The following is a 22521-nucleotide window of genomic DNA, read 5'->3' on the forward strand; positions in this document are numbered from 1 at the left end:
CTTAGTCTCTGTGTCATCATATTTATTTATTTTTTAACTTTTTTATCCTCGATTGGTTGCCTCCCTCACATGCCCCAACTGGCTGGGTGGAGCCTACAACCAAGGCACTCGCCCTTGGCCAGAATCCAACAGGGACCCTTCAGTGCTCCGGTGGACGCTCTAACCACTAAGCCAAGCCGGCGAGGGCTGTGTCACCGTATTAATTTCCTACATGGAGCTGATCACAGCTGAACTTCCCTTTATTCATGTTTTAGTTTATTTGTGCACTGTGTCCTTGCACTAGACTGTCGGCTCCTCTCAAGGAGCTGTATCCAGGCGCGGTATCCAGCGAGCCTGAAGGGGAGAGGCCTGGCCACTGCTGTCACAGGCGTGCCATTGTTCAGCTGGCTGCACTCTTCTTCTCAGTGGACATAAGCCATGGTGCATCTTGAACTCAGTGTTATCTTAGATTTGATGGAATACATATTTTGGAATAAATGAATGAATTTCTTTGGGTACTATTTCTTCAGTTTGGGTCTTGTTTGGAAATACAAAGAAATGAAAATTCCCTTAATGAGTGTCTCTATGTGTTGGAATTCTTGAGAACAAGGTTGGCAGGTTAACAGAAGTGAATGACATTGTCCTCCCCCTTGAGCATGATACGCTGAGTGCGCCAGTGGAGCTAGGTGTTGGGTGAAGCCGGAAGGTGGGGCCTCCCTCAGCCGCACAGCCTCAGGAAAGCTACCCAAGGGAGGGGCGGCTGACCCCGGATTCCTGACACATTCATGGGCACTTCATGCTCTCTCTGGATCCTTACATGAGCTCTGTGAGGTAGGAAAATAATCCCATTTTAGAAATCAAAGACTGAGGCTCAGAGAAATCAAATTAATTGCCCCAAACCACATGACTGGTAAGTGGCAGAATGAGGTGAGGAGGTGACCTTACACTCAGGCCTTCTGGCCCCAGGATCTCTCACTTTCTACCTCACTAGGGCTGAATCAGCTGCTCAGCACCCTCCTCAGACCGCTCAGGCCCCTCACAGGTGTGAAACCTCACCCTTCAGTCTCCTCTTCTCCATGCTCCCATGACAGGCCCTTGGATCCTGTCTTTGATCTGTTTTGGGTTTTAGGCCAAACAAGAGAAAGCAGACATGGTCCCCATTCCTGCCCCTCCCCAACCCGAAAAGGAGGTGCAGACACACTGACACAAATCAGACCACCTCTGTACAATGGACGTCAGGACTGCGTCGCCAGTTTGACATTTATGGCATATGTTTGCCTTGATGAGTGCATTCTGGTTTTTAAAATATTTGCAACATCTCAGGCCACACCCTGGGAAGAATTTGAAGACTGGCCACCGCTGGAGTTGTTTCAGTTGTAGCTCGGGACCCCACGGCAGAAACAAGGCGGCTTCAAGGTATATTAGTGATTTTCTCTACCTGGGAGAGTTTTTCAGCTTCCCTGCTCTGCACACGGGAGAGGTGCTGTGTGATGACTCGTGTGACCACCCATCAGGTCTTTCCTGAGGACACATATGCCAGTTGCTGTGTGTGGCTCTGGGCATGCAATGGACAGCGATGTAAACAGCTTTGCCCTCAGGGTGCCTGGCAGAAGCTCATGGGCATTGCTCTCATGTAGGTGCAGAGGGTGTGAAATACCTCAGTGCTCCGCAAGCTCCTTGGGAACCTTAAAACAATTCACAGAGCTTTCAGCAGTGACATTCACCGTCCACAATGTAACCACACAGCACCGCAAGCAAGGTGAGCGCCAGCGCCCCGCGCAGAGGCCTTTCTCTCACGCTGAGAGCACAGGGCCCGCTCTCTCATCCCGGCTGGCGCCGCTGCTGCCACGTATACACTGTGTGTGAATGAAGCTGAGATCTGAAGCAGCGCTGGATACTGGATCACAAAGCCTGCAAATATTTTATTTTTTTTATTTATTTTTATTTTTATTTTTTAAACATATCTTTATTGATTTCAGGGAGAGGAAAGGAGAGGGAGAGAGAGACAGAAACATCAATGATGAGAGTCATTGGTTGAGCCCACAACCTGGGCATGTGCCCTGACTGGGAACCGAACCCGGATCGCCTGGATCCTACGTCGACGCTCAACCGCTGAGCCACGCCCGGCCGGGCGCCTGCAAATATTTTAAAAAAGCAAAACTCACTAGTAAAGTCAAATAAATACCATAAATGTCACAGTGGATGCTTGGCGGGGTGTGACTCGGGATCCAGGATCCTAGGATCCCGGAGATTGAGGTTGGATTCCCAGCCAGGGCACATGCCTGGGATGCGGGCTCGATCCCCAGCAGGGGGCGTGCAGGCGGCAGCTGATCCATGATTCTCTCATCATTAATGTTTCTCCCTTCCTCTCCCTCTCCCTTCCTCTCTCTGAAATCAATAAAGATATATTTAAATATATATATGTAAATTTTTAAAAATGTCACAGTGGATGAAAATTGGCCATTAGAAAAATTGGGTTATGGTAAAATTGTTAAATTGACATGAATGAAGGTTAATTAGAATATATATTCAGCATGTGATAAGAGATAACGGGGCAGGGATGTAATGACAGTAAAAAAAACACAAACAAAAAATGTCAAGCCTGGCTGGTGTAGCTCAGGGGTTGAGCATCCACCCAAAAGGTCACTGGTCGGATCCCTGGTCAGGACACACGCCCGGAGGGCAGCTCCATTCCCAGTGGGGGGTGCAAGAGGCAGCCTCTGGGTGTTTCTATCCTTCTCCCTTCCTCTCTCTCTAAAAATCAATTAAACAAACATTTTTTATTAAAAAAAAAAAAGTCAAGGCAACCATGGAAACAGTATCTATGGCAACAAGTGGCCTGGCGAGAGAGGGGCTCCCAGACGGCCCGTGTGTTCCCGTGCAGCGTCTTGATGCGCCCTCTAGTGGCAACGGCTGGGCAGAGGCCCCGAGAGAGGCCGGCCGGCTTCGGAGCGCGGCCGGAACGTCGGCTCGCAGGACGCCTCTCGTCACACCCCAGGGCGCCGTGCTCGTCACACCCCAGGGCGCCGTGCTCCCCCTCGCCTTGCGCTTGCTGGGCACTGAGGCACCGCGTGTGTCCACAGGCAGCTACCACTTTTCATTGAATCTTAGACTCCATTTGCTGGAAAACATACATTATTTCATTCGCCACTAAGAAAGAAAAACAGTTGTATTGACATGCCATGGGCTGTAGGGTTGTAGGAGTGTCCCCATCTGAGAGATGTTAAATGTACAAGTTCTAGACATCTTGTATTTTGCTGGGTCATTTCTGGAGCTTTGTTTCCTCACATAAGCAACTGCCCTGTTCATTCATTATCCACATTTTTCCATTCTACACACATTCATTAAGTACCGCACTGGGACAGGCTTGGGGGCGGGTGCCCTGCCTTTGTGGGGCTTTTATTCTAGTAACTGTAGGATTTCCAATGGTCTTTGCCACACTCACATTCTGAGAGTCACTAATTTTATGACTGTGGGATGACCTAGAGTGAAAACAGACACCAGAACAGAAAACAGATACCAGAAAGGAAGTCAGAAAACCTGGGTTCTAATCTGTTCTTCCCTTTTGTATAGCAGGTAATCTCTCTCAATCTCAGTTTACCCGTTTATTAAGTGGGTGGTGTTATTGTCTGTCCTGCTAGGTCACTGATAAATCAAGAAATAGCTCTTTTTCTCCTGACACAGCAGTTCAAACTCTATGCAATGACAGTCAAAATTCAGTGGAGAGTGTCCATGGCAACCAGCGGTCCTAGCTTTCTTTCCTATCCATGAACCAAGAAAGTTCCAGAGTTTCTCTTGTCGCCTTCAGGTGTTAAGCAGTACTGTTTTGCGTATATAAATGTCCAATCCAGAATAACATCAAACCTTTTTTCTATTGTCCAGTACAGAGCTTCTTGCCGCCCACTGGACAGTCTGCAGGAGGCTGGTGTCTGACCTTCGCCCGGCAGACAGAGCTGTAGGAGACGGCTGGCTACCTGCCTGCGGTGGGGGTGCAGGAGAGGAGGCTGGGCTGGGGGCCTGGTTCCTGAGCTCAGGGCAAAGGCTATGTAAGAGTTTCCAGTGGACTAGGTGTGGGCCATGCTAGAAAGCCAGCCACTGTGGGCCGAGTTACTCCTGTTCCATGGCCACCTACGGTGTGAGCTGAAGTCATTGCTGCACCCCCGGGGTTCCCAGGGGGTGTGGAAGGAAGGAATGAGGGAAGCAAGGCCTCATTTGCAACAGGGAGCTGCAGGTGATGGTCTCCAGTGATGGCTGTGGGGGAAGGGGTCTCTGAAGAACCCGTGGAAGCACTCCAGCGGGTGCAAACCTCTCACACCATGCCCGGCAAGAAACAGCTCTTGAGTTCTCACTGTCTCTAACCCTTCCCCATCCTACTGAAACGTGGAGTCAGAAACCATGATTAGCAGGACAGGAGGAGCGGGACAGACACATAAAGCAGAGAAAGAGGAACCGAGTCGACACCCCGCCTAGGAAAACACTAACTGGAGGACTTAACTTTGAAACTGGTCACCAAATTTCTGAGCTGACATTGTATCTGGTAATGGACTTTTATCCAACGACAGACTTCATTGAACACCTACAGACCAGTCTGTGAGGAGCTGCGTTAGACCAGGTCAGGTGACATCCTGAAGTGACAGGCCTGCCACACACGTTCCCAGTCATGTTTGGGGTCTCTGATTCCAAGCTCCAAGGCCGGCTGCTTGATCACACACACGCACACACGCACACATGTGCACACACACATATACACCCAGAAAAGCTTTAATGCTGCCCATGTTTTCATCTTGGAACAGGGAAGAGTGGCCCCACTGAGCAGGTAAGGAGACGGCAGGGGAGCGAAACCGAGTGGCTGTGTGATCGCACCCTTCAAGCCGTGCTGTTCCCCACACCAGGTGCCTGTGTGCACACCTGTGTGTGTGTGTGTGAATGTGTGTTTGTGTGTGCATGAGTGTTAATGTGTATGTGAATGTGTGCACACACAAGTGTGTGTGAGTGCGGGTGTATATGTGTGTGTGCACATGTGTGAGTGTGTGCGTGTGTGTGATCAAGCAGCCAGCCTTGGAGCTTGGAATCAGAGACCCCAAACATGACTGGGAACGTGTGTGGCAGGCCTGTCACTTCAGGATGTCACTTGACCTGGTCTATCGCAGCTCCTCACAGACTGGTCTGTAGATGTTCAATGAAGTCTGTCGTTCAAAACTGAATACCTTCTTCTTGAGAAACGTAGAATCCAAGACAAGCTTGTGCTGCCGGTTCCCTCCCTGAAGGCCATGCTCTCTGCTGTCCACAGTGGCAGCCATCAGCCACACTGGTAGCAAGCTCGGAGGAGCTGGGCCTAGTTCAGGGAGGCTCTGAACAGCACACACCAGACTTCAAAGACTGAGCACCAAAAATCGCATTAAAATTTTTATATTTATTATATTTTAAAATTATATTATTTTGGATACACTGGGTTAAATAAACATCTATTACTAAAATTAAGCATACCTGTTGTTTTTTCATTTTAGTGTGATTACTAGACAAGTTTAAGTTACATATAACTCACATTATTTCTCCTGGTCAGCACTGCCATGGGCATAGGTGCAGGGCACCTAGGGCCGCGGTGCTTCTCCTCTGGCAAGTGAACCATTCTAAAGAAGACAGACCCTGGGAGGCGCCCGAATCTGGGTTGAGGGAGGAAATGTTCCCCTCTCTGGGTTGGAAAGCACACTCAAGGGTACTCCCACTGTGGGGGGTAAACTGGCCCTGAGGCTCAGAGCTGCTGGGCCAAGAAGCAGCCAGGAGCAGCTGTGCAGGAAGGGGCTTGGGCAGGGGAAGCCTGAGCGGTTCTGTAACTCTCTCCCTCCATCGCTAACTCTCTAGGAAAGTCCTGCCAAGCATGAGTTGGGGGCAGCAGCAGGAGCTGAGGGTCTGTGCGCACCCTCTGCCTCCCGCCGGGTGCCCCACCCCGGCCTGTCTCTGGACCCAGCGATCTCATTTCTGACAATCCTCCCAATTCTCAACTGTGGAAAGAGCTTTATAAATAAAAAATGTTCATTATAACTTATTGTCTTAACAAAATATTGGAAGGAGCATAAACACGCAACAGAAAAAAGCTACAAAGTCTGGCCTACTTGCATCATACACCATTGGAGACCCACTTAAAACCTTGTGCTGCCCTAGCTGGTTTCACTTGGTGGGTAGAGCATCCGCCTGCGGAGTCAAGGGTCTTGGGTTCAATTCAGGTCAAGGGCAGGTACCTTGGTTGCAGGCCCAACCCTGGCCCTGGTTGGGGCTGGAGGCAACCAATCCATGTTTCTTTCTCTCCCCCCACCCCTTCCGCTCTCTCTGAAAAGCAATGGAAAAATATCCCGGGTGAGGGTTAAACCACAGCAAAAAGAAACGGTGTGTCAATAAGGAGGACAACAGGGTCATAATAATGTTTTTTAAAAAGGAATAAAGGAAGACACAATTAAGCATCTGACTGGTCACAATAAAATGCGACTCCCCCCGAAAATAACCTCCAAAAACCTAGCCATAAAGAAAAGACTAGAAAAACTGTTTTTAAAAAATAGAACCATAATTATATTAGTCAGGGTTCTCTAGACAAACAGAGCCAATCATTCATGTATGTGTGTGTGTGTGTGTGTGTGTGTGTGTGTGTGCACTCTGCAAACTGTCCAGTGGAGAGTAAGAAGCTCTATACTGGACACTAGAAAAGAGATCTGATATTATTCTGATTAGCCACTTAATACACACAAAATGAAGAATCCATGAAATCACTCAAGAATAATCATTATGTATGTATGTGAATATATATATATGTGTATATATATATATATATAGAGAGAGAGAGAGAGAGAGAGAGAGAGAGAGAGAGAGAGATTTTTAAGGAACTGGCTCCTGCAGTTATGGAGGCTGGCAAGTCCGGAACTTGCAGGGCAGGCTGACAGGCTGGACACCTAGGGAACAGCTGCTGTTGCAGCTCAAGTCTGAAAGCGTCTGGAGTCTGAATCCCCTCTTTTCTGGGGAGGTCAGTCTTTTTCTACAAGGGCCTTCAACTGATTGGATGAGGCCCACCCACATTATGGAGGGTGATCTGCTTTACTCAAAGTCTACTGATTTAAATACCTTCACAGAAACATCCAGAATAATGTTTGACCAAATATTTGGGTACCAGCTCAAAGGGGGCTTCTGGCTTGATATGGCTCATCGAACACACGCTTGTTTCTGCTCCCAACACAAACTCCACCAATGTGGTGAAGGTTTTTATTTGTTTTATTTTTAAAGACAAAAACTGTCACCAACTGGGGGGGGGCGGGGGCAAGAACCTACAAGGAAGGCAAAAAGAGCAGGAAACGGTACAATGTAAACAAATAGGTAAGTGAATAAATCAGGATCTGGACAGTAAAGGGACAAGCGGCCTAGCAGACGAGAGAGGCTCAGGTGAGACCCGGTGAGACAGCCCGGAGGCGGCGGCTTCGCGGCAGAGCCGGACCGCGCGCGGCGGGGGCGGGGGGGAGTCCGCCGGGGAAGCCGCGGGCCCGTCCTGCGCCTCGCCCGCCGCCCGGGGCCGGGCCCGAGGTCGTGCCCCGAAGCGCGGCTCCCTGCCGCGGAGCCGAACGGGCCGGGCCGCTCCCGGGGAACGAGAGGGTTCGCTGCAAGTCTGCAGGACGGCCCGCGGGCTCGGCAGCCGCCCGGCCCTCGGGAGAGCAGCGCAACCTCCTCGGAAGAGACGGGCCGACCGAGGGACAGCCCCGGACACCAGCAGGCGGGCTGCGCTGGCCCGCACGTGGCTCCGCCCCTCCCGCCGCGCGCTCTGCGCCCCAGCGGACCCCGGGGCCCGAGGAGCCGCAGGGCCCCCGCCTCCGGGTGAGCGCGCCGAGCCGAGGGCGCCCCAGCCGGGGCAGGCGGGCGCCGGCCCACCCGGTTCTCCCGCCCGCGCCCCCGCGCCGCCCGCGCCCCCGCGCCCCCCGCGCCCGCGCCCCCGCGCCCGCGCGCCCGCCCGCCCCAGGCCTGACCCCGCCGCCCCCAGTTCCCCGCCGCGAGGCGCTCGGCCTCTTCCTCGCTCCTCAGCCTCGACGGGCCGCCGGTTGCCGTGCGTTGCGCGCCGCGGTCCCTCGGTGCGCGCTTTGCCTGTTGAGATCTCAATTCTGTGAACAAACGACGTTTAGCCAAGCGGAGGTCTCCCTTTCACCCGACTGGACGCTGCCCCCGGGCCTCCCGCGGAAACGGGCGAGCCGACGGCGCGGCGGGTCCCCTGAGAGGCGCGCCCTTGGGCCCCAGGCCGCCGCAGGGTAAGCCCAGGGTTACCGTAGCAGCCAGGCTCCAACCAGCAGGCAGAAGCCAAGTCCCGGCCTGAACGGGGACGACGTCCCGTAGGGGTGACCGACTGGAAGGGGAGAAACTAAGACGGGGAGGGAACCGAGCGCGCGGGCGCCGCACCCCCACGCTGGGCTCGAAGCGCGTGGCAGGCAGTGTTCAGGGTCCTGGGCAGGCAGCGGACACTCTGGGGTGAACCGAGGGAGTCTGGCACCGGAGCCCACCCACGACGCGCCAGGCCTGGGGCGTGCGGTGTCTGGTGGGGACTCGCTCCCCGAGGGACGGCAACTCCGGCACTCGGCGCTGGGCCATCCCCTCCCCCGCAAGTCAAAACCCAGCTCAGCCCTGCTCGGTTGGCTCAGCGGTCAGAGCCTCGGCCCTGGGTCTGAAGGATTCCGGGTTCCATTCCGGCCAATAGCACCTATCCTTTGCAGGCTCACCCCGCCCCCACCCCGCCCCCAGTGCATGCAGAAGGCAACCAATCAAGGTGTCTCTCTCCCACCGATGTTTCCCTCCCCCCCTTCCCCTTCCCTTCCCCTCTCTCTTCCCTTCTCCCTTCCCTTCCTCTCCCTTCCCCCTCTCTGAAAAGCAATGGAAGAAATAACCTCAGGTGAGGATTTTTTAAAAACCCACTGCAGCTCATTCTAACGAGAAAAAGTCCCTTTCTCCTGCGATGTCCCTCCAGCGCGGCTACTAACCAAATCTAATTTGGTCAGGGCTGCAAAACAGAAAAGCTTCCAGCTGTCCCCGCCGATCAGGCAGAGGGTGGGTTTCAGCTGAGAGGCAATATGCTGATAACCAGCACAGTCAACAGTAGATGAGAGCCATAGCATGGAAGACCCAGGGTGGAAACATGAGAATTAAAAAACTTCAAAGAAATCAAGACAATGCAAAGAACAAAACACCAAAACCTACTGCAACTAATGTTTCCATAAAAATAAAAGGTATTGCCTCCATTAAAAAAGAGCAAGAGGCTATAGAAATTGTTAGCATAGATAGTTATCAATAAGGAAGGGAGCAAAAGGAATTAAACATTGAGCTTAATAACCTGGGGAGCAAGAGCCTGCTGCTTCTCCAGGAAGCTACAGCTTTACACACTCCAGGGGATCCCAGTGTTGCTCAGCCAAGGATTAACACCCCCCCACACCACCCCTCTGGTGTGGATCGTGGGGTGGGTGGGGGGAGCAGGAGGGCGGTAAGCACAGGGCATGGGGGAAGTGCTTGACCACAGAGGCCCCTCAGTCTGGCCTGGGGAAATAATAGATTGGCTGGAAGGCAAGCCCAGCACCGGCCCGGAAAACTTGGGAAATTGATTGGATATTTTGAAAAAGCTTCTGGTCCTTCCCAAACTGGAGATAATATAATCCCAGGGAACAAAAAAGAGCTCTCTCGCACTAGGAAACAGGCGCTGGCCCTGTGCAAGCATTCCTTCTCCGTAGCTATGTGGCCTACGCAGCAGCAAGGTGGATGGCCTTGTGGATTCCAAACGCAGGCTCCAAGCCAGAGCCTGGATACTGCAGCGAAGCAGTGGACTGCAGCTGAAAAGAAGCTAAGCCTGCTGGGCGAAGAGAGAGGCTGGACTGGGCTGAGCTTACTCTGGCACAGGGTCTCTGGGCATTGGCCCCATTTCTGGCCCTGATTTTCCGTGGCCAGCGGGACAGAGATGGGACATTGGAAACCCAGGGGCCATCTTCTTTCACCCCAATAAATCTAACCACCAGACCACCTCCTCCCTTGTGGGTCCCTGAAAATGCTTTTTCTCATGACACGGGAAGGACCCCACTTCCACCGGCAACAAAATGAACATTTAAAGAACTAAAAAGAGTTAGTTTTAGTTTAAAATATTATTTCAAAAGCAAAAGTTTTAATAGACATGTTAGAATTGAAAGTTGAAGGACTGTTTGGGAAAGAAGCAAAGAATAAGAGAGAAGGGACAAAAATCATGAGAGAAATGACTGGAGAAAATTTGCCAGAACTGAGAGACAGAAGATTCCGAGGCACCACGGAATGTTCGGCAAGATGAAGTCCAAGGTGCACACGAAATGGGGCCACGTGCTCCCCTGACAGCTGGAGGGGAGGGGGGGCTGCGAGGTGGCCTTGCGAACTAAGAGACCTGAAGTAACCACAGGATGCTCTGAAGTTAAAACTTTAACTAAAAGCAGTTTATGGTGGGTAGTCATGACCTAGGCCGGCATCTTCCCTGACAAAGGTTCATCTTTACCCTAACTGAGCCTGTCTGTCGTCTTTTTGCATGTACCACAACATATCGTTGGAACGTCAGGCTAACTCCCCTTTTTCCGGACCCCTCAAAGCACAGGCACCGCTCTGCAGAGACCACAGTCCCCTCATCGTATTGAGTTAATTGTTGACTGTTAACGATCCTGCACCCACCTAAGTAAAAGAAGTGTGTCCGTCATTTTACTTTTTGTCCAATCCCAGAGGTCCCCCCACCACACCTTGCTCTCTCCCGCCTCCCTAATCTGTCACCAGTGGGTTTCATGTAACCCACTTACGTCTCTTCTTCTGATTGTAACGTGTAAAGCAAGGTGCAAAACTGCCATTCTCAGGAGCACTGTCTCAGTCCATTGGGATTCTGCCTCCCAGCAATTGTCCACAGTTTGGCTCAAACTCACAAAAATGATTCACAGGTTTAAATGTTTCTTATGTTAACAAAGGTATGTCCTCGTGAATTTTTAAAATATTAGGGACAAAGAGAAAATGTCTAAAATTGTTTAAAGAGGAACAGAAGATCCCATAAAAGATCAAGACTCAGATGGTTCAAGATTTTCAACAGTGATGCTGGAAGCCAGAAGACAATGGAGCAATGCTTTCAAAATTTAGATGTAAATTCAGCCACTTAGAATTCTATCTTCAGCAAAATTATTAATCAGATATAACAGTAAAAAAAAAAAAAGACATTTTTGAGTCTCAGCAATTTCACTCCCTTGCCCCTTTCCTCAGGGAGTTACTGGAATATGTGTTCCACCAAAGTGAGGGGTGAGATCAAGAAAGATCAGACATCATCCGAAGAGTGAGGTGATGGAAACCTGAGGAGGATGCTGAGACATCCCAGGAGGCAGGTTTGCAAGAGATGGAGGGATCAACAGGTCCAGACTGAAACAGGAGTCTGGGCCTAAAACCTCCGGAATAGTTTCTTTACCTGGCTACAGAAGGATATGTCCAAGAAAAAGATGAAATTAGTTATCATGCCTTTGAATGGAGAGGGAGAATTTGGTGACAAATCAGTGATAAATTTAGACAAGCCATGGAAGGAAAGCCTAGCAGAGGTACGTTGTTCTGGCTCCCATCCCTACAGCTCAGCTGAGACCCTGCTCCTTCCAGCCTTCTAAAGATTCCAGAAGCTCCCAGAGCCCTGTGTAAAGTCCTCTCCTGTTTAATATGCCTAGAGTAATTTCTGCTTCCTGAACTGAACCCTGACTGATACAACTTATTTAAAAATAGGAAGATAAAAACCAAGTGAGCACTGAAATGTTTGCACTAGGAAGGCTGAATTCGGCCTGGGAGAGGCGGTACAAGGGACCCGTTTTTTGCTGTAAGTCTTGTACAACTTTTTTGCCTTTTAAAATTACACACATGTTGCCCTGGCCGGTGTGGCTCAGTTGGTTGAGCGTTGTCCTGTCCACTGAAAGGATGCTGGTTCGATTCCTGCTCAGGGCACATGCCCGGGTTGCAGGCTTGATCCCCTGTAAGGGGTGTGCAGGAGGCAGCCGATTGTTGTTTCACTCTCACATCGATGTTTCTCTCTTCCTCTCTCTCTCAAAATCAATTTTAAAATCTTCAAAAAAATAAAATTGTACACATGTGTAAGTATGGTAAAAATTTAAAACAGTCAAATAAAAAACTCATTAGGAAGATAATATATAATAAAGCACTAAGACATACACTGTTTTTGGGGGGTTTTCTTAAGAGCTACCATCTATGCAGACTACGTCATTTCCTTAAAAGTGGCATCTGAAACATTCCTACATCCTGGAACATTTACAAATTATAACAGGGACACCTCTCATAAGCCTCTCAGTTTTTGTAGGTGGTCTTTACCCTGTCTCCTGAGATTGGTGTCCAACGTTTTGTAAACACGGCCTCTCGCTTTTCCAGCAGACACTCGGGTACACTCAGAGCCCTCCGTTCTCCACTGTCCCATCTGCTGGTCTCCACCATCCCTCTGACTCCGCACACCCCTGCAGAGAGCCAAGCCTTCCTTGATCTCCTGCCAAGGAGGCTGCTGTGCTTACATATAAGCCTGTGCTCCTGGGGACCAAGGAAACCCAATGTTTCCAATTCCCCTCAGTCTTGGCTCATGCACAGAGAAAGCAGCTGCTCTTCAGGTTTCAGACTCTCCAGTGACTCAGCTCTCTACTTCTCAGGGCTCTGTGCATATCCCTGCCTCAGTTTATCTCCCAGACCATGCCAGATGTTGGCAAGCTGTCAAAGCTGGCATAACCAATATCCTAAGCCCTAAAGTCCTCCCTCAGCACCTACCAGCTGCAGTGGCCCTGCTGGGGTCCTGAGGGAGAGGTGTGGCAGGCACTGCAGGCAAATCCCTCTTTAAGGCTGGTGCCACGGGAATTGCTCAGAGCCTCCCCTGCTGGCCAAGGGCACTCTGCCCAGAGTGAAGGCCCGAGGGCAGGCGGGGCGGCCCAGGGGCTGCTACAGCGCCTGCCTCTCTAGGCAGAGCCATCGCAGGCACACGGTCCACACGGTCCCCAGCCCGGCGCACTAGGGAGGGAGCCATACTAGAGCTGGGCCAAAACTTTAGAAATGAAGAGCCCCTTTCCTGGAGTGCCCTCAATTTTTTATTAAGGGCATATTTTATATTACTTGTTAAATTTCTTTTTTAGGACGATTTTTTAAATCCTCACCCACGGATACTTTTTCCATTGCTCTTCAGAGAGCCTCGGAGAGACGTCCACGTAGACACGGCTGGAGTCCCCCCACACGAACCCCAAAGGGGCTGTGCCCGGTGGCCCGCAGGCCGGCTGGGGCGAGGCTCATTCTCCAACGTGCTCCTCCTCCTCCTCCTTTTGTTTTGAAATGACGAGACTCTCAAAGAATTGCAAAACCGGCACAGAGGTGTCACCGCAGCCTCGCCCCGCCCGCGCGAAGGTGGCACCCGGGCCGCAGCCCGTCCCCAGCACCTCCGCGCATCCGTCGGGCACCGAGCGGCAGCCGGCAGCTTTGGCCCTGAGACCCCGACACCTGTCCACCTCAGGGCTCGCAGAAGGGGTTCAGTTTTCCGAGGGCTCCCCGAAGCGGCCGCGCCGGGAGGTCCCGAGGGCGGGGCGGGAGCGCAGCGGGGTGCGGAGGCCCCTGGGGCGGGCCCGAGGCCGGCGCGGGCTCCTGGAGAGATGGGCCGTGTCCGATGAGCGATGTTTCTCACTTAGGTGCAGTCGGATTCGGGCGGTGGAAACATTGTCAGAGGAAACGTCCGTACTTCCCGGGCCCTGGGAGTAGTCAGCTTGCTTTCCACGGACGACGCCCTTCCAAGGAGAAGGGCTCTCTCTGAAGGAGCCTGGGCACAGCGCCCGCGCCTCTGCCCAGCGGCGCTGCCGGGCGGACCCTGGGGGCAGGCCCCGCGCCCGCGCCGCAGCCTCCCCGCGAAGCCGGGCCCCCACCAGCGCGGCTAAACCCGGTGTTGCGGGAGGAGGAGAGAAGGGCGGCGGGAGGAAAGGCAAGGAAAGGGGAGGCGGCGGAACCACGAGGGCGCGCAAGACGGGGGGGAGGAAACCCCGCGAGGCGGGAGCGGGGCCGGCGCGGCCGCCAGGCCCTGGGGCGCGGGCTGGGGCGCAGGGAAGCCCCGCCCCGCCCCGCCCCGCCCCGGGCGAGCCGCTCGGCCTCGGGCTCTGGGGACCCCGGCGCTGAGGGAAGAAGCCTGGGAGGCAGCGGGCCTCCCGCGCCTGCTTGCGGGGGACGCTGCCCGGCGCGGGCGCCCTTCCCCGCGCCCGACGCTGGTTCAGGCCGGGCCTCGGCGTGGCGGCCCGCGCCTTCCCGCCCGCCCCCGCGGGGCCCGCCAGCCGCACCCCGAGGACGCTGCGCACGTGCGCCCGCGGGGGCCGGGGCCCGGGCGGCCGGCAGGTGACCGGTGCGAGGATCTGCGCCGCCCCAGGTCCCGCCGGGCCGCCTCTCGCTGGCTCGGCGGTGGAGGAAGCCGAGGCCGGCGGGAGCCAGCCCTGGGCCCCAGCGCCGGGAGCGGGGCGCCGGGAGCGGAGCCCCAGGGAAGCAGCGGGCGGCGCGCTCCCCCCCTCCTGGGAGCTCGCGCGAGAGCGGGCTCCTCCCGCAGCCCCGCCTCAGCCTGCCCCCTGGTGGGGGCCTGCGGCGTGGCAGGAGCGGCCCCGCTTCCCTCGCACGCTCCCCTCGTGGAGCTGAGGGTGACTGATGGGTCTGGTCTCGGCCGTGAGAGAAATAAGAGTTGTAGCTGCTGTGCTGACTGGTTCCCGTGAGTCATCCCGGTTAACCCATACAAGGAGGAAGGCGACGTTATTATTTCCATTTGCAAATAAAGAAGCTAGGACTTGGCTTCCCTAACCCGCACCCCCAACAGCCACTACTGCCGGGGTAACTGTTTCATGTACTAACCCACCCAGTACTCTCAGGCCCTCCCTGGTGCTGCTTCCTTCCTCTTGTCTCCCTAGAAAGCGTTACAAAGCAGTTTACCTCGCATGCAGTGAAGCAGGGCGCAGGCTGCACTGTGGGCCCAGGAGGCTCTAGAACAACCCCCACTCCCAGCAAGGAAACTGGGACAGGCAAGATGTTGATGGGTCTCTGCTTTAGGGACCACTTAGCTCTAGAGGTGGAGTACCCCAGCCCCTTATCCAGGGAGCCCACCTCCTAGCAGCAAGATTCCTGGAGGGGAAGGCCAGCCGCCAATCAGAATGTTGCTTGGGGACCAAGAAGTCAAAGTCAGGACAGGTGGATATTTCTGGAATATTTCATGCAGGTCACAGTAAAACCCGGTCCTGGAATAAAACATATTCATTTATACCAGCCTTATTTTATTTTATTTCATTTTTTAAATATCTCTTTATTGATTTCATAGAGAGGAAAGGAGAGGGAGAGGGAGAGAGAGAAACATCAATGATGAGAGAGTCATTGATTGAGCACGAAACCCTGGGCATGTGCCCTGACAGGGAATTGAACCCCGATCGCCTGGATCCTAGGTCGACGCTCAACCGCTGAGCCACGCCTGGCTGGGCCCAGCCTTATTTTAAACAAAAATAACTTAAGCATAATTAAAAAGTATGATGAGGTGAAATTGAAGAATTAGAAAATCCAATAAAACCAAGAATGAGGCTCATATAGTCACCATGCCAGGAGAAGGACCACAGCTTTGGAACCGAGCTCTCTAGTAGCCAATTCAAACAGGGAAGCACAGTCATTACTTGGTGCCCAATGTCCACAAAATAAAAAGAGACCAGAGCTCAGCAGAAGTACAAGTCCTCCCTTCCCAGAGACCAGGAGGCAATTCTCTGTCCCCACAGTTTGGAAGTGGTGTGATAAACATTGCAACCACATCCTTAACATAAACACAAGTTTCACAGGATTCGTTTCATCTGGTGTCCCTGTGACAGCTGGTGGCACTGTGTTCTGGCGGAGCCACTCAGAGCAGTGCAACCCTCGTGCCCAAGCGGCTGGTCCAGCTTAGTCCGGGGAGAGATTCTGGTGTAATCACTAAAATTGTATTCCTCCATCAGACAGACGTGAGAAATTCCTCTCCCCACCTGCCTTCTGATTTGTAGAGAGCCACAGTAAGTTCAATGTTACTATGCACGTGACAGCGCAGCCACTTGGGCTGCAGATTAAATGCACGTTACAACAGAAAATATGGGTGCCCAGAACAGGCCAGTCTCCCCACAGGGAGCAATGACTAGACAGCTCACAGTTCTTATCCCCTGGGCCCCCTTTCCTGGATCCCATAAAAGCCACCCCCTTCTGCAGTCACATTCTTTCTTCAGACAGAGTCCAGTACCGTGGATTCAATTTTTTCTTTCTTAATTGTGGTGTCCATCAAGCATGCTTCCAGGGTACTCTATGATTGGACTTGATGACTCCCGAACTTCCTCAGCGCCATCCTCAACTCCTTCCCTCGAGTCACAGTGTGCAAATTCACCATGACGTTTACTCATGGTAGATTAACCTCCACTTAACTTCCCAGGAAGCACTTTACTAGCTGTGTGACTTTAGACAAGTTATGAAATCTCTCTGAGCTTTATTTTCATTACATGTAATGTTGATAATGCCTACCTTGACGGGTGGTTTGAAATCAGAGTAAACTAGTAATAGCGACAGCAGCAAAGGTTCATGAGTTCTTACTGTGCCTGTCACTATGCTGAGCATTTAACACTCAATTATCTGACTGAGTCATCTCAACAACCCTATCACATGGGAACACTGACTGTCCCCATCTTATAGATGAGGAAACTGAGGCTTAGAGGGCTTGGTTAGTGCCTGCCCCATTAGTTACAACTATAATTATTCAATGTCATGAGAAAGGCAGGGCATGGGAGTTCAGAGAGGGGTCAGGAAAAATCTGAAACAAGGAGTCATTTGCAGATGAATGGGCTTGTTTGGTTGCTTTGCTTCTTTGTTTGCATTGGAAACCTAGTACTGTGTATATATATGCTCTTTGGAAAAATTCAAACAGTGCCCGTGCTTACAAAGTGAAAAGCTGAAAAGCTCCCACCGCCAGGGCAACCTCCTGATGTCACTTTCTCCGTGAATATAGACATCAAGCTGTGCAACTATATTATTTCATCCTTTCAGGATGTCTACTTTTTCCCGAGTTTCCCCAAAAGGATGTTTTCTGTGTTATTTCAGCCCTTCCAATAGTTTAAACATGGACTTTCAAGTTCTAACGGAATTTGTCGTTACCCTTAAGTTTTTAGCAAAGCTATTTAAAGTTATATTTTTATTCAACACCAAAGATTAATCAATATCTTTAGTCTTTCCCCTAAACCAAACATACTTTCAATTCTTTCCTCCTCCTATTTCCCCTACCTGCCAGGATTCCCCAGGTTTTGTCAAAATCTTCTGGAACTGGAACCTCAGGGGCTGAATGAACCAGTTAATAGGCAGAGAAAGAGGAGGTGGGTGGGTAACAGGAAAAGGCTGTAGGCAGCCAAGGGCTCCAGGGCTCCAGGGCTCCAGGGCTGAGCACAGGGTGGGTGGGTGGGGGGCCCGGTGCCCGCCTGCATTCATCCATTGGTTCTGCAGACATTCCACCAAGTAGGACTCAGGGGTGAGCAGAAGAAACCAAAATCGGGGGGGGGGGGGGGGAGTTGGCCGCATGTGAATAACCTTCGGTATGAGTTCCAGGCTCTTCTACCAGCCAATACATGAGCAAGGGAATGATCTGATTGGAGCTGACTTTTTAAAAAATATATCTTTATTGATTTCAGAGAGAGGAAGGGAGAGGGAGAAGAGAGACAGAAATATCAATGATGAGAGAGAGTCATTGATCGGCTGCCTCCTGCATGCTCCCAACTGGGGATCGAACCCACAACCTGAGACTTGAGCCGTGATCTTCTGGATCCTAGGTTGATGCTCAACAGCTGAGCCAGGCCAGGCCGGGCTGGAGCTGACTTTTTTAAAAATTAAAATACACATATCATAGCCCTGGCTGGTTTGGCTCAGTGGTTAAAGCGTGAACCTGCGGACCGAAGGGTTATAGGTTCAATTCCGGTCAAGGGCATGTACCTCGGTTGCAAGTTCAATCCCCAGCCCCAGTCAGGGCTTGTGCGGGAGGCAGCCATCAATGTGTCTCTCTCACATCAATGTTTCTCTCTCTCTGTCTCCCTCCCTTCCACTCTCTCTAAAAATCAATGGAAAAAGATATCCTTGTGTGAGGATTTAAAAACAACACACATATAATAAAATTTCCCATCTTAACCATTTTAAGTGTACAGTTTAGTAATATTAAATCCATTCACACTGTCACCCATCCCCGCTCTTCTTTTCACCTTGTAGATCTGAAATTCTATACCCTCCCCCCAGTCTGAGCTGCCTTTGGGATGACAGAGCCTGTGGGTACGAGGCCAATTAGGAGATTGATGTAACCACAGAGGCAGGAGGCCGAGGATCCCCATGTGAGAAAGGAGGTCATAAACAGGAAGCAAATGTAATTGTTAAACAAAAGCACCTCCCGTGCCTGGCATGCTCTGTGCCAGGCCAGAGACCCTCTGAGGAGTCTCTTCCTCTCCTGCCCCAGCAGATGCCAGCACCTCCCTGGCTGTCCGTGCACTTAGCCCATTTCTACACCCGTTTCTCAAGTTATTGAAGCTCTTGGATCATTAAATTCCACCCCTTAGCTCATCCACGCTCACTCCCCTTCAAGCCCTCTCCACCCAGAGAAATCATTTTAACAGTTAAATACGTTACTCCCACATCTCAAACTCTGAATTCCCTTGTCCCTTCCCGTGTGGATAAAACCCGTCATCTTAAAAGAGCCGCAGGCCCCGCAGGATCCGATCCCGGCTCCCTGGCTCGGGCCTCCCCCTCCCTGTGGCCCCCAGGCTCTGTCCCCCAGGGCTTCACTGGGGGGGTGCCTTCCGCCTGAAGCGCCCCTGCCATCCCCATCCGGTCACGAGCACTCACAGGCAGGGCTGCCCTCCTCTCTGGCACGTCACTGTTCCAAATTCCATATTCTTTGCATGAACATGTGATTGTGTCTTTCTCTGTCGTTAGCCTGTGAGCTCGGGGGCGGGGGGCGGGAGGCGGGAGGCAGGGACCGCGCGAGCCTGTGCCCCGCAGCCCCGTGGTAAGCACGGGAGTCTTCACAGCTAACCGTGACTGATGCAATCTGTTGCAAGGAAGTATCTTAGAGTCTATTGCACTTAGTCACAGGTGACCCTGGAGAGAAGGCCGGGGAGGGGCAGGCAAAGGGGGTGCGTATGAAGGGTTTGCATGAGCTTGCGGGAGAAAGACTGGCCCCAGACCCAGGCCCTTCCAGAGCGGGTCACCCCGGCCAGCTCCTGCCAACCTCCCTCGGCACTGTCCTAGAGCGAGCCTTCCCTCCTCACCCCAGCACCGCACACTAATGACAAGCTCCTGGGAAAACCAAAGGCGGTGCAGAGGGACAGCAGTGTGACAAAAAGAGAGCATCATCACTTGGGAATAAAATCATCACAGGTAGCAGCAGGTGGGATTGTGGGCTCAAAGGTTTCCCTCTCCCTTTCCTGCTCCCAGTATTGAGCTCTGCTACTAATTCAGCGAATGCTCGGAGCCTGAGGTTCTCGGCCGCAATGCGCCAAGTGGGGCTTGTCAGGGAGATCAACCCACCCTCAGCTTCCAGGAAACTTGGCCTCCTGGGGAAGAAAAGACAAGCGCAGACAAAACGACTCTGTTTCTCTGTGATGCGTGTCAAGGGTACTCGTCCCCACTCGGCCCTGGTGCCAACTTCCTGGACCTTGTCCTCCCCTCCTGCCACCAGCGCCAGCTCAGCTAGTCCTGCTGTCCCTCCTCCCCTTGTCAGATTCCAGGGCAATTCTGGAACCAGCTCTCCCACCTGGGCCAGGTGAGATCATGAAGCTCCACCCTCAAATACCTGGGCTTTGATCGTTTGCAAAGGATGGGGTCAGCAAGAGACCATTTGGAGGTCCCCAGGAGAGACAGGGGTGGCTGGAAAATGGGGATGGACAAAGCTCACTTCAGCTTGCACCCAGAAGCAAAGACACTGCGAAGGACAGACTCAAGAGCTGCTTGTGTTTTATTGGCGATCAGTGTGGGGGCACAGGGGGACACTGATCTTGGGGTGCAGGGGGCAGTGGAAAGTGAAGGAGGTGCTGGAAGCTTGCTGATTGGATCTTGACTTAGCTCATACTGCAAGAGGAGGGCGCGGGACCCCTCCTCTGACTTCCAACTTAGGGCTTCCCCTTGTCACTCTCCTAACCCCCCTGCGACCCAGAATTTTGAAGGCACCTGGGATGTTCCAAGAAGAGCCAGGAGGAGGAAATTGGTTGTTAATGCCTGGGTGTAGGTGAATATTCCCCCAGCTGCCTCCTGGGTACCAATCAGTAGTTCCCCAGCTGGAACTTGGGTATTGATTATTGATGCCCCAGATTCCCACAGGGTGTGGCAGGGGCCTGGTTCCCCACCCAGTTCCAGGACCTCCACCTCCCCAGGACACACTCGGACTCAGGGCCCCCCAGGGGTGACCTGGCAGAAGTGGCTGTTGAATCCTGTTGATGAGAGACCAGGGTGGGTGCTGGGCGAGGATTTCTCGCTGGGCTCCCAGCTCATGGGAACAGGGTGCCCGTCTAGACTCAGAGTCCCGGTGGAGGAGTGAAGCCTCAGGTGTAGACTCAGAGTCCCGGTGGAGGAGTGAAGCCTCAGGTGTAGACTCAGAGTCCCGGTGGAGGAGTGAAGCCTCAGGTGTAGACTCAGAGTCCCGGTGGAGGAGTGAAGCCTCAGGTGTAGACTCAGAGACCTGGTGAGGTAGTGAAGCCTCAGGTGAGGGGCCTGCGGAGTATGCTAAGGAACTCACAGGCAAAGGACAGCACCTCAGAGGGACGGCAGCAGCACTGGAAGGGAAGGACAGCTCTTGGGGCAGAGCTTCCCCCATGTGGTCCTCCACAGCAACCATGATCTGCCAAGGACCCTCTGAGGGCCAGGAATCCACGGAAGGCAGCCGCCCAGATGTGGACCACCTCTGAACCCCAGAACCTCCTGGCTCGGAGCCATCTGATGGAGAAGCATTGGGCTCCCAAAGAACCGTTGCTAAATCATTAGCTCTAGGGTCTGGTTTGTGCTGAGGATGTTGGGGATTGGAGGGGCCAGTCAAGGTAGGTTGTCCAAGCAGAGGCAAGTTTGTCCCCAAGCCTTGGGGATCATTGTCCTCCCCAACACTGATGCTCCGGGCAGAGAGACCTTGGGGGAAAAGAAGAGGAGGCAGCCAGTGACCCAATGCCCTCCTCTGACTCCCTGATTCCCTTGGCTTTGAGTCTTCAATTCCCCGAAGCCAACTCTTACTGCCCCAGGGACCCAAGTGTGCACCATCCTACCTTTACCCCACCCTTAATTTCAGTTCCCCAGAGCCCCTTGTCCCCTCATGCTCAAGGGCCAGGCACAGCCTCGGTACCTGAGAAACGAAGGCAGACCAGGAGCAGGGCCAGAGGAGCCGGGCGCTGTGCCGAGCAGCCCTGCATGGTGCTCAGCTCTAGGATGTGCTCTGGCCCCAGCCAGCAGCCTTTATCCTGTCAGCGGGGCGGGGCAGCAGAAACAGGCTGGGACAGAGGTGTGCAGACAATACATCTCCGCGTTCCACCCTCGCCCCTAATGTGGTCTGTGCCAAGGGGTGCCAATTGCTGGGCGTTCCCACCTGGCTTCTTTCCTGAAGTCCCCTGCCCCTTCCCAACTCAGGTGTCCGGGCTCACAGCTCTTCACTGGTGGCCAACCCTGCCCTTCTGGGCTAACTGCACCTAGCCCGGAGGGCCGTCACCCTGGCGCCCGGCCCCTTCACTGCCTTCTCACTGCTCCTCTCTCATCGCCCACATCCCTCACTCTACCCCACCTCCGCTCTCCCCCTCTCTACAACCCCGCTCTCTCCTCTCACCCCCTCGGCTCTCCCTCCACCTCCCTCCTCCCTTCTCCAGGACGGAGCTCTCTCCTCTCACCCCCTCAGCAAGGGCAGCGAGAGTGTAAAGGTGTGGTCCCCGCGGGCTGTGCCCTCCCTCTGGCGGGACTCACGCCTGTGAAGGCTGGTGCTGGACCGCAGGCCTGCCATGCCCTCATCTTTGCTGCCTCTTCCGGCCTCCACGGAGCCCCCAGGGCGGTGCCGCCTGGGCTGCTCCTCAGCCTCAGGACTCTGGGCTGGGCTGCGGGTCCCAGCCTTCCCAAGGTTCCACTGATGTCCCAGAAACCCACGGAGTCCATGCTGGGGACTCCCGGAGGGGGTGGGGTCTAGCGGTAAGGTCAACTAATGGTAGCGGAGAGGAAGCTTGGGTGGGTAGGGGCAGAGGGGAGGACTCGGTGAGGGAGCGAGGAGAGAAGGCTCCCGCAGCAATGAGAGCGGAGAGCCCTGGGAGCGGGGTTCGAGAGCCCAGACAGCCTCTGCTGTCATTGTGCTCCTGCTCTGGGGCAGGAGCTGCAGGGATACTGACAGCCCCTGAATGGCCGTGGCGACGTGGGACCCCGAGAGGCACAGGAGAGCACCACCGAGGCCTAAGAGGACCCAGGACTCCGAGAAGGCACACAGTCCGCCTCTAGTTCACACCGTTTATTGAGACATCT

The 22521-nt window shown here is 53.4% G+C and overlaps 1 protein-coding gene across 1 annotated transcript; it reads right to left on the reverse strand.

Moving 5' to 3' along the window:
• Positions 1–13526: 13526 nt before the first annotated feature.
• C5H6orf15 (chromosome 5 C6orf15 homolog) lies at positions 13527–21437 on the reverse strand. Its single transcript, XM_087817222.1, has 4 exons — positions 21371–21437; positions 20738–21159; positions 20212–20581; positions 13527–13921 (listed from the first exon to the last, which is right to left on the reverse strand). Exons 1-4 carry the CDS (start codon positions 21435–21437, stop codon positions 13527–13529), a joined length of 1254 nt encoding a protein of 417 aa, XP_087673348.1.
• Between the last annotated feature and the right edge of the window lie 1084 nt (positions 21438–22521).

Source organism: Miniopterus natalensis, chromosome 5, assembly GCF_054644295.1.
Source record: "Miniopterus natalensis isolate mMinNat1 chromosome 5, mMinNat1.hap1, whole genome shotgun sequence".
Lineage (NCBI taxonomy): Eukaryota > Metazoa > Chordata > Mammalia > Chiroptera > Miniopteridae > Miniopterus > Miniopterus natalensis.

Bases quoted from the DNA above. Each gene is read 5' to 3' on its own strand.
- C5H6orf15 (XM_087817222.1), bottom strand. From the start codon at position 21,437: ATGCAGGGCTGCTCGGCACAGCGCCCGGCTCCTCTGGCCCTGCTCCTG. The intron at 20,582-20,737 runs GCTTCACTACCT...TCTACACCTGAG, and splicing joins CCGCAGGCCCCTCACCTGAG to GCTTCACTCCTCCACCGGGA. The intron at 13,922-20,211 runs GTGCCTTCAAAA...CACCGGGTTTAG, and splicing joins CTCTTCTTGGAACATCCCAG to CCGCGCTGGTGGGGGCCCGG.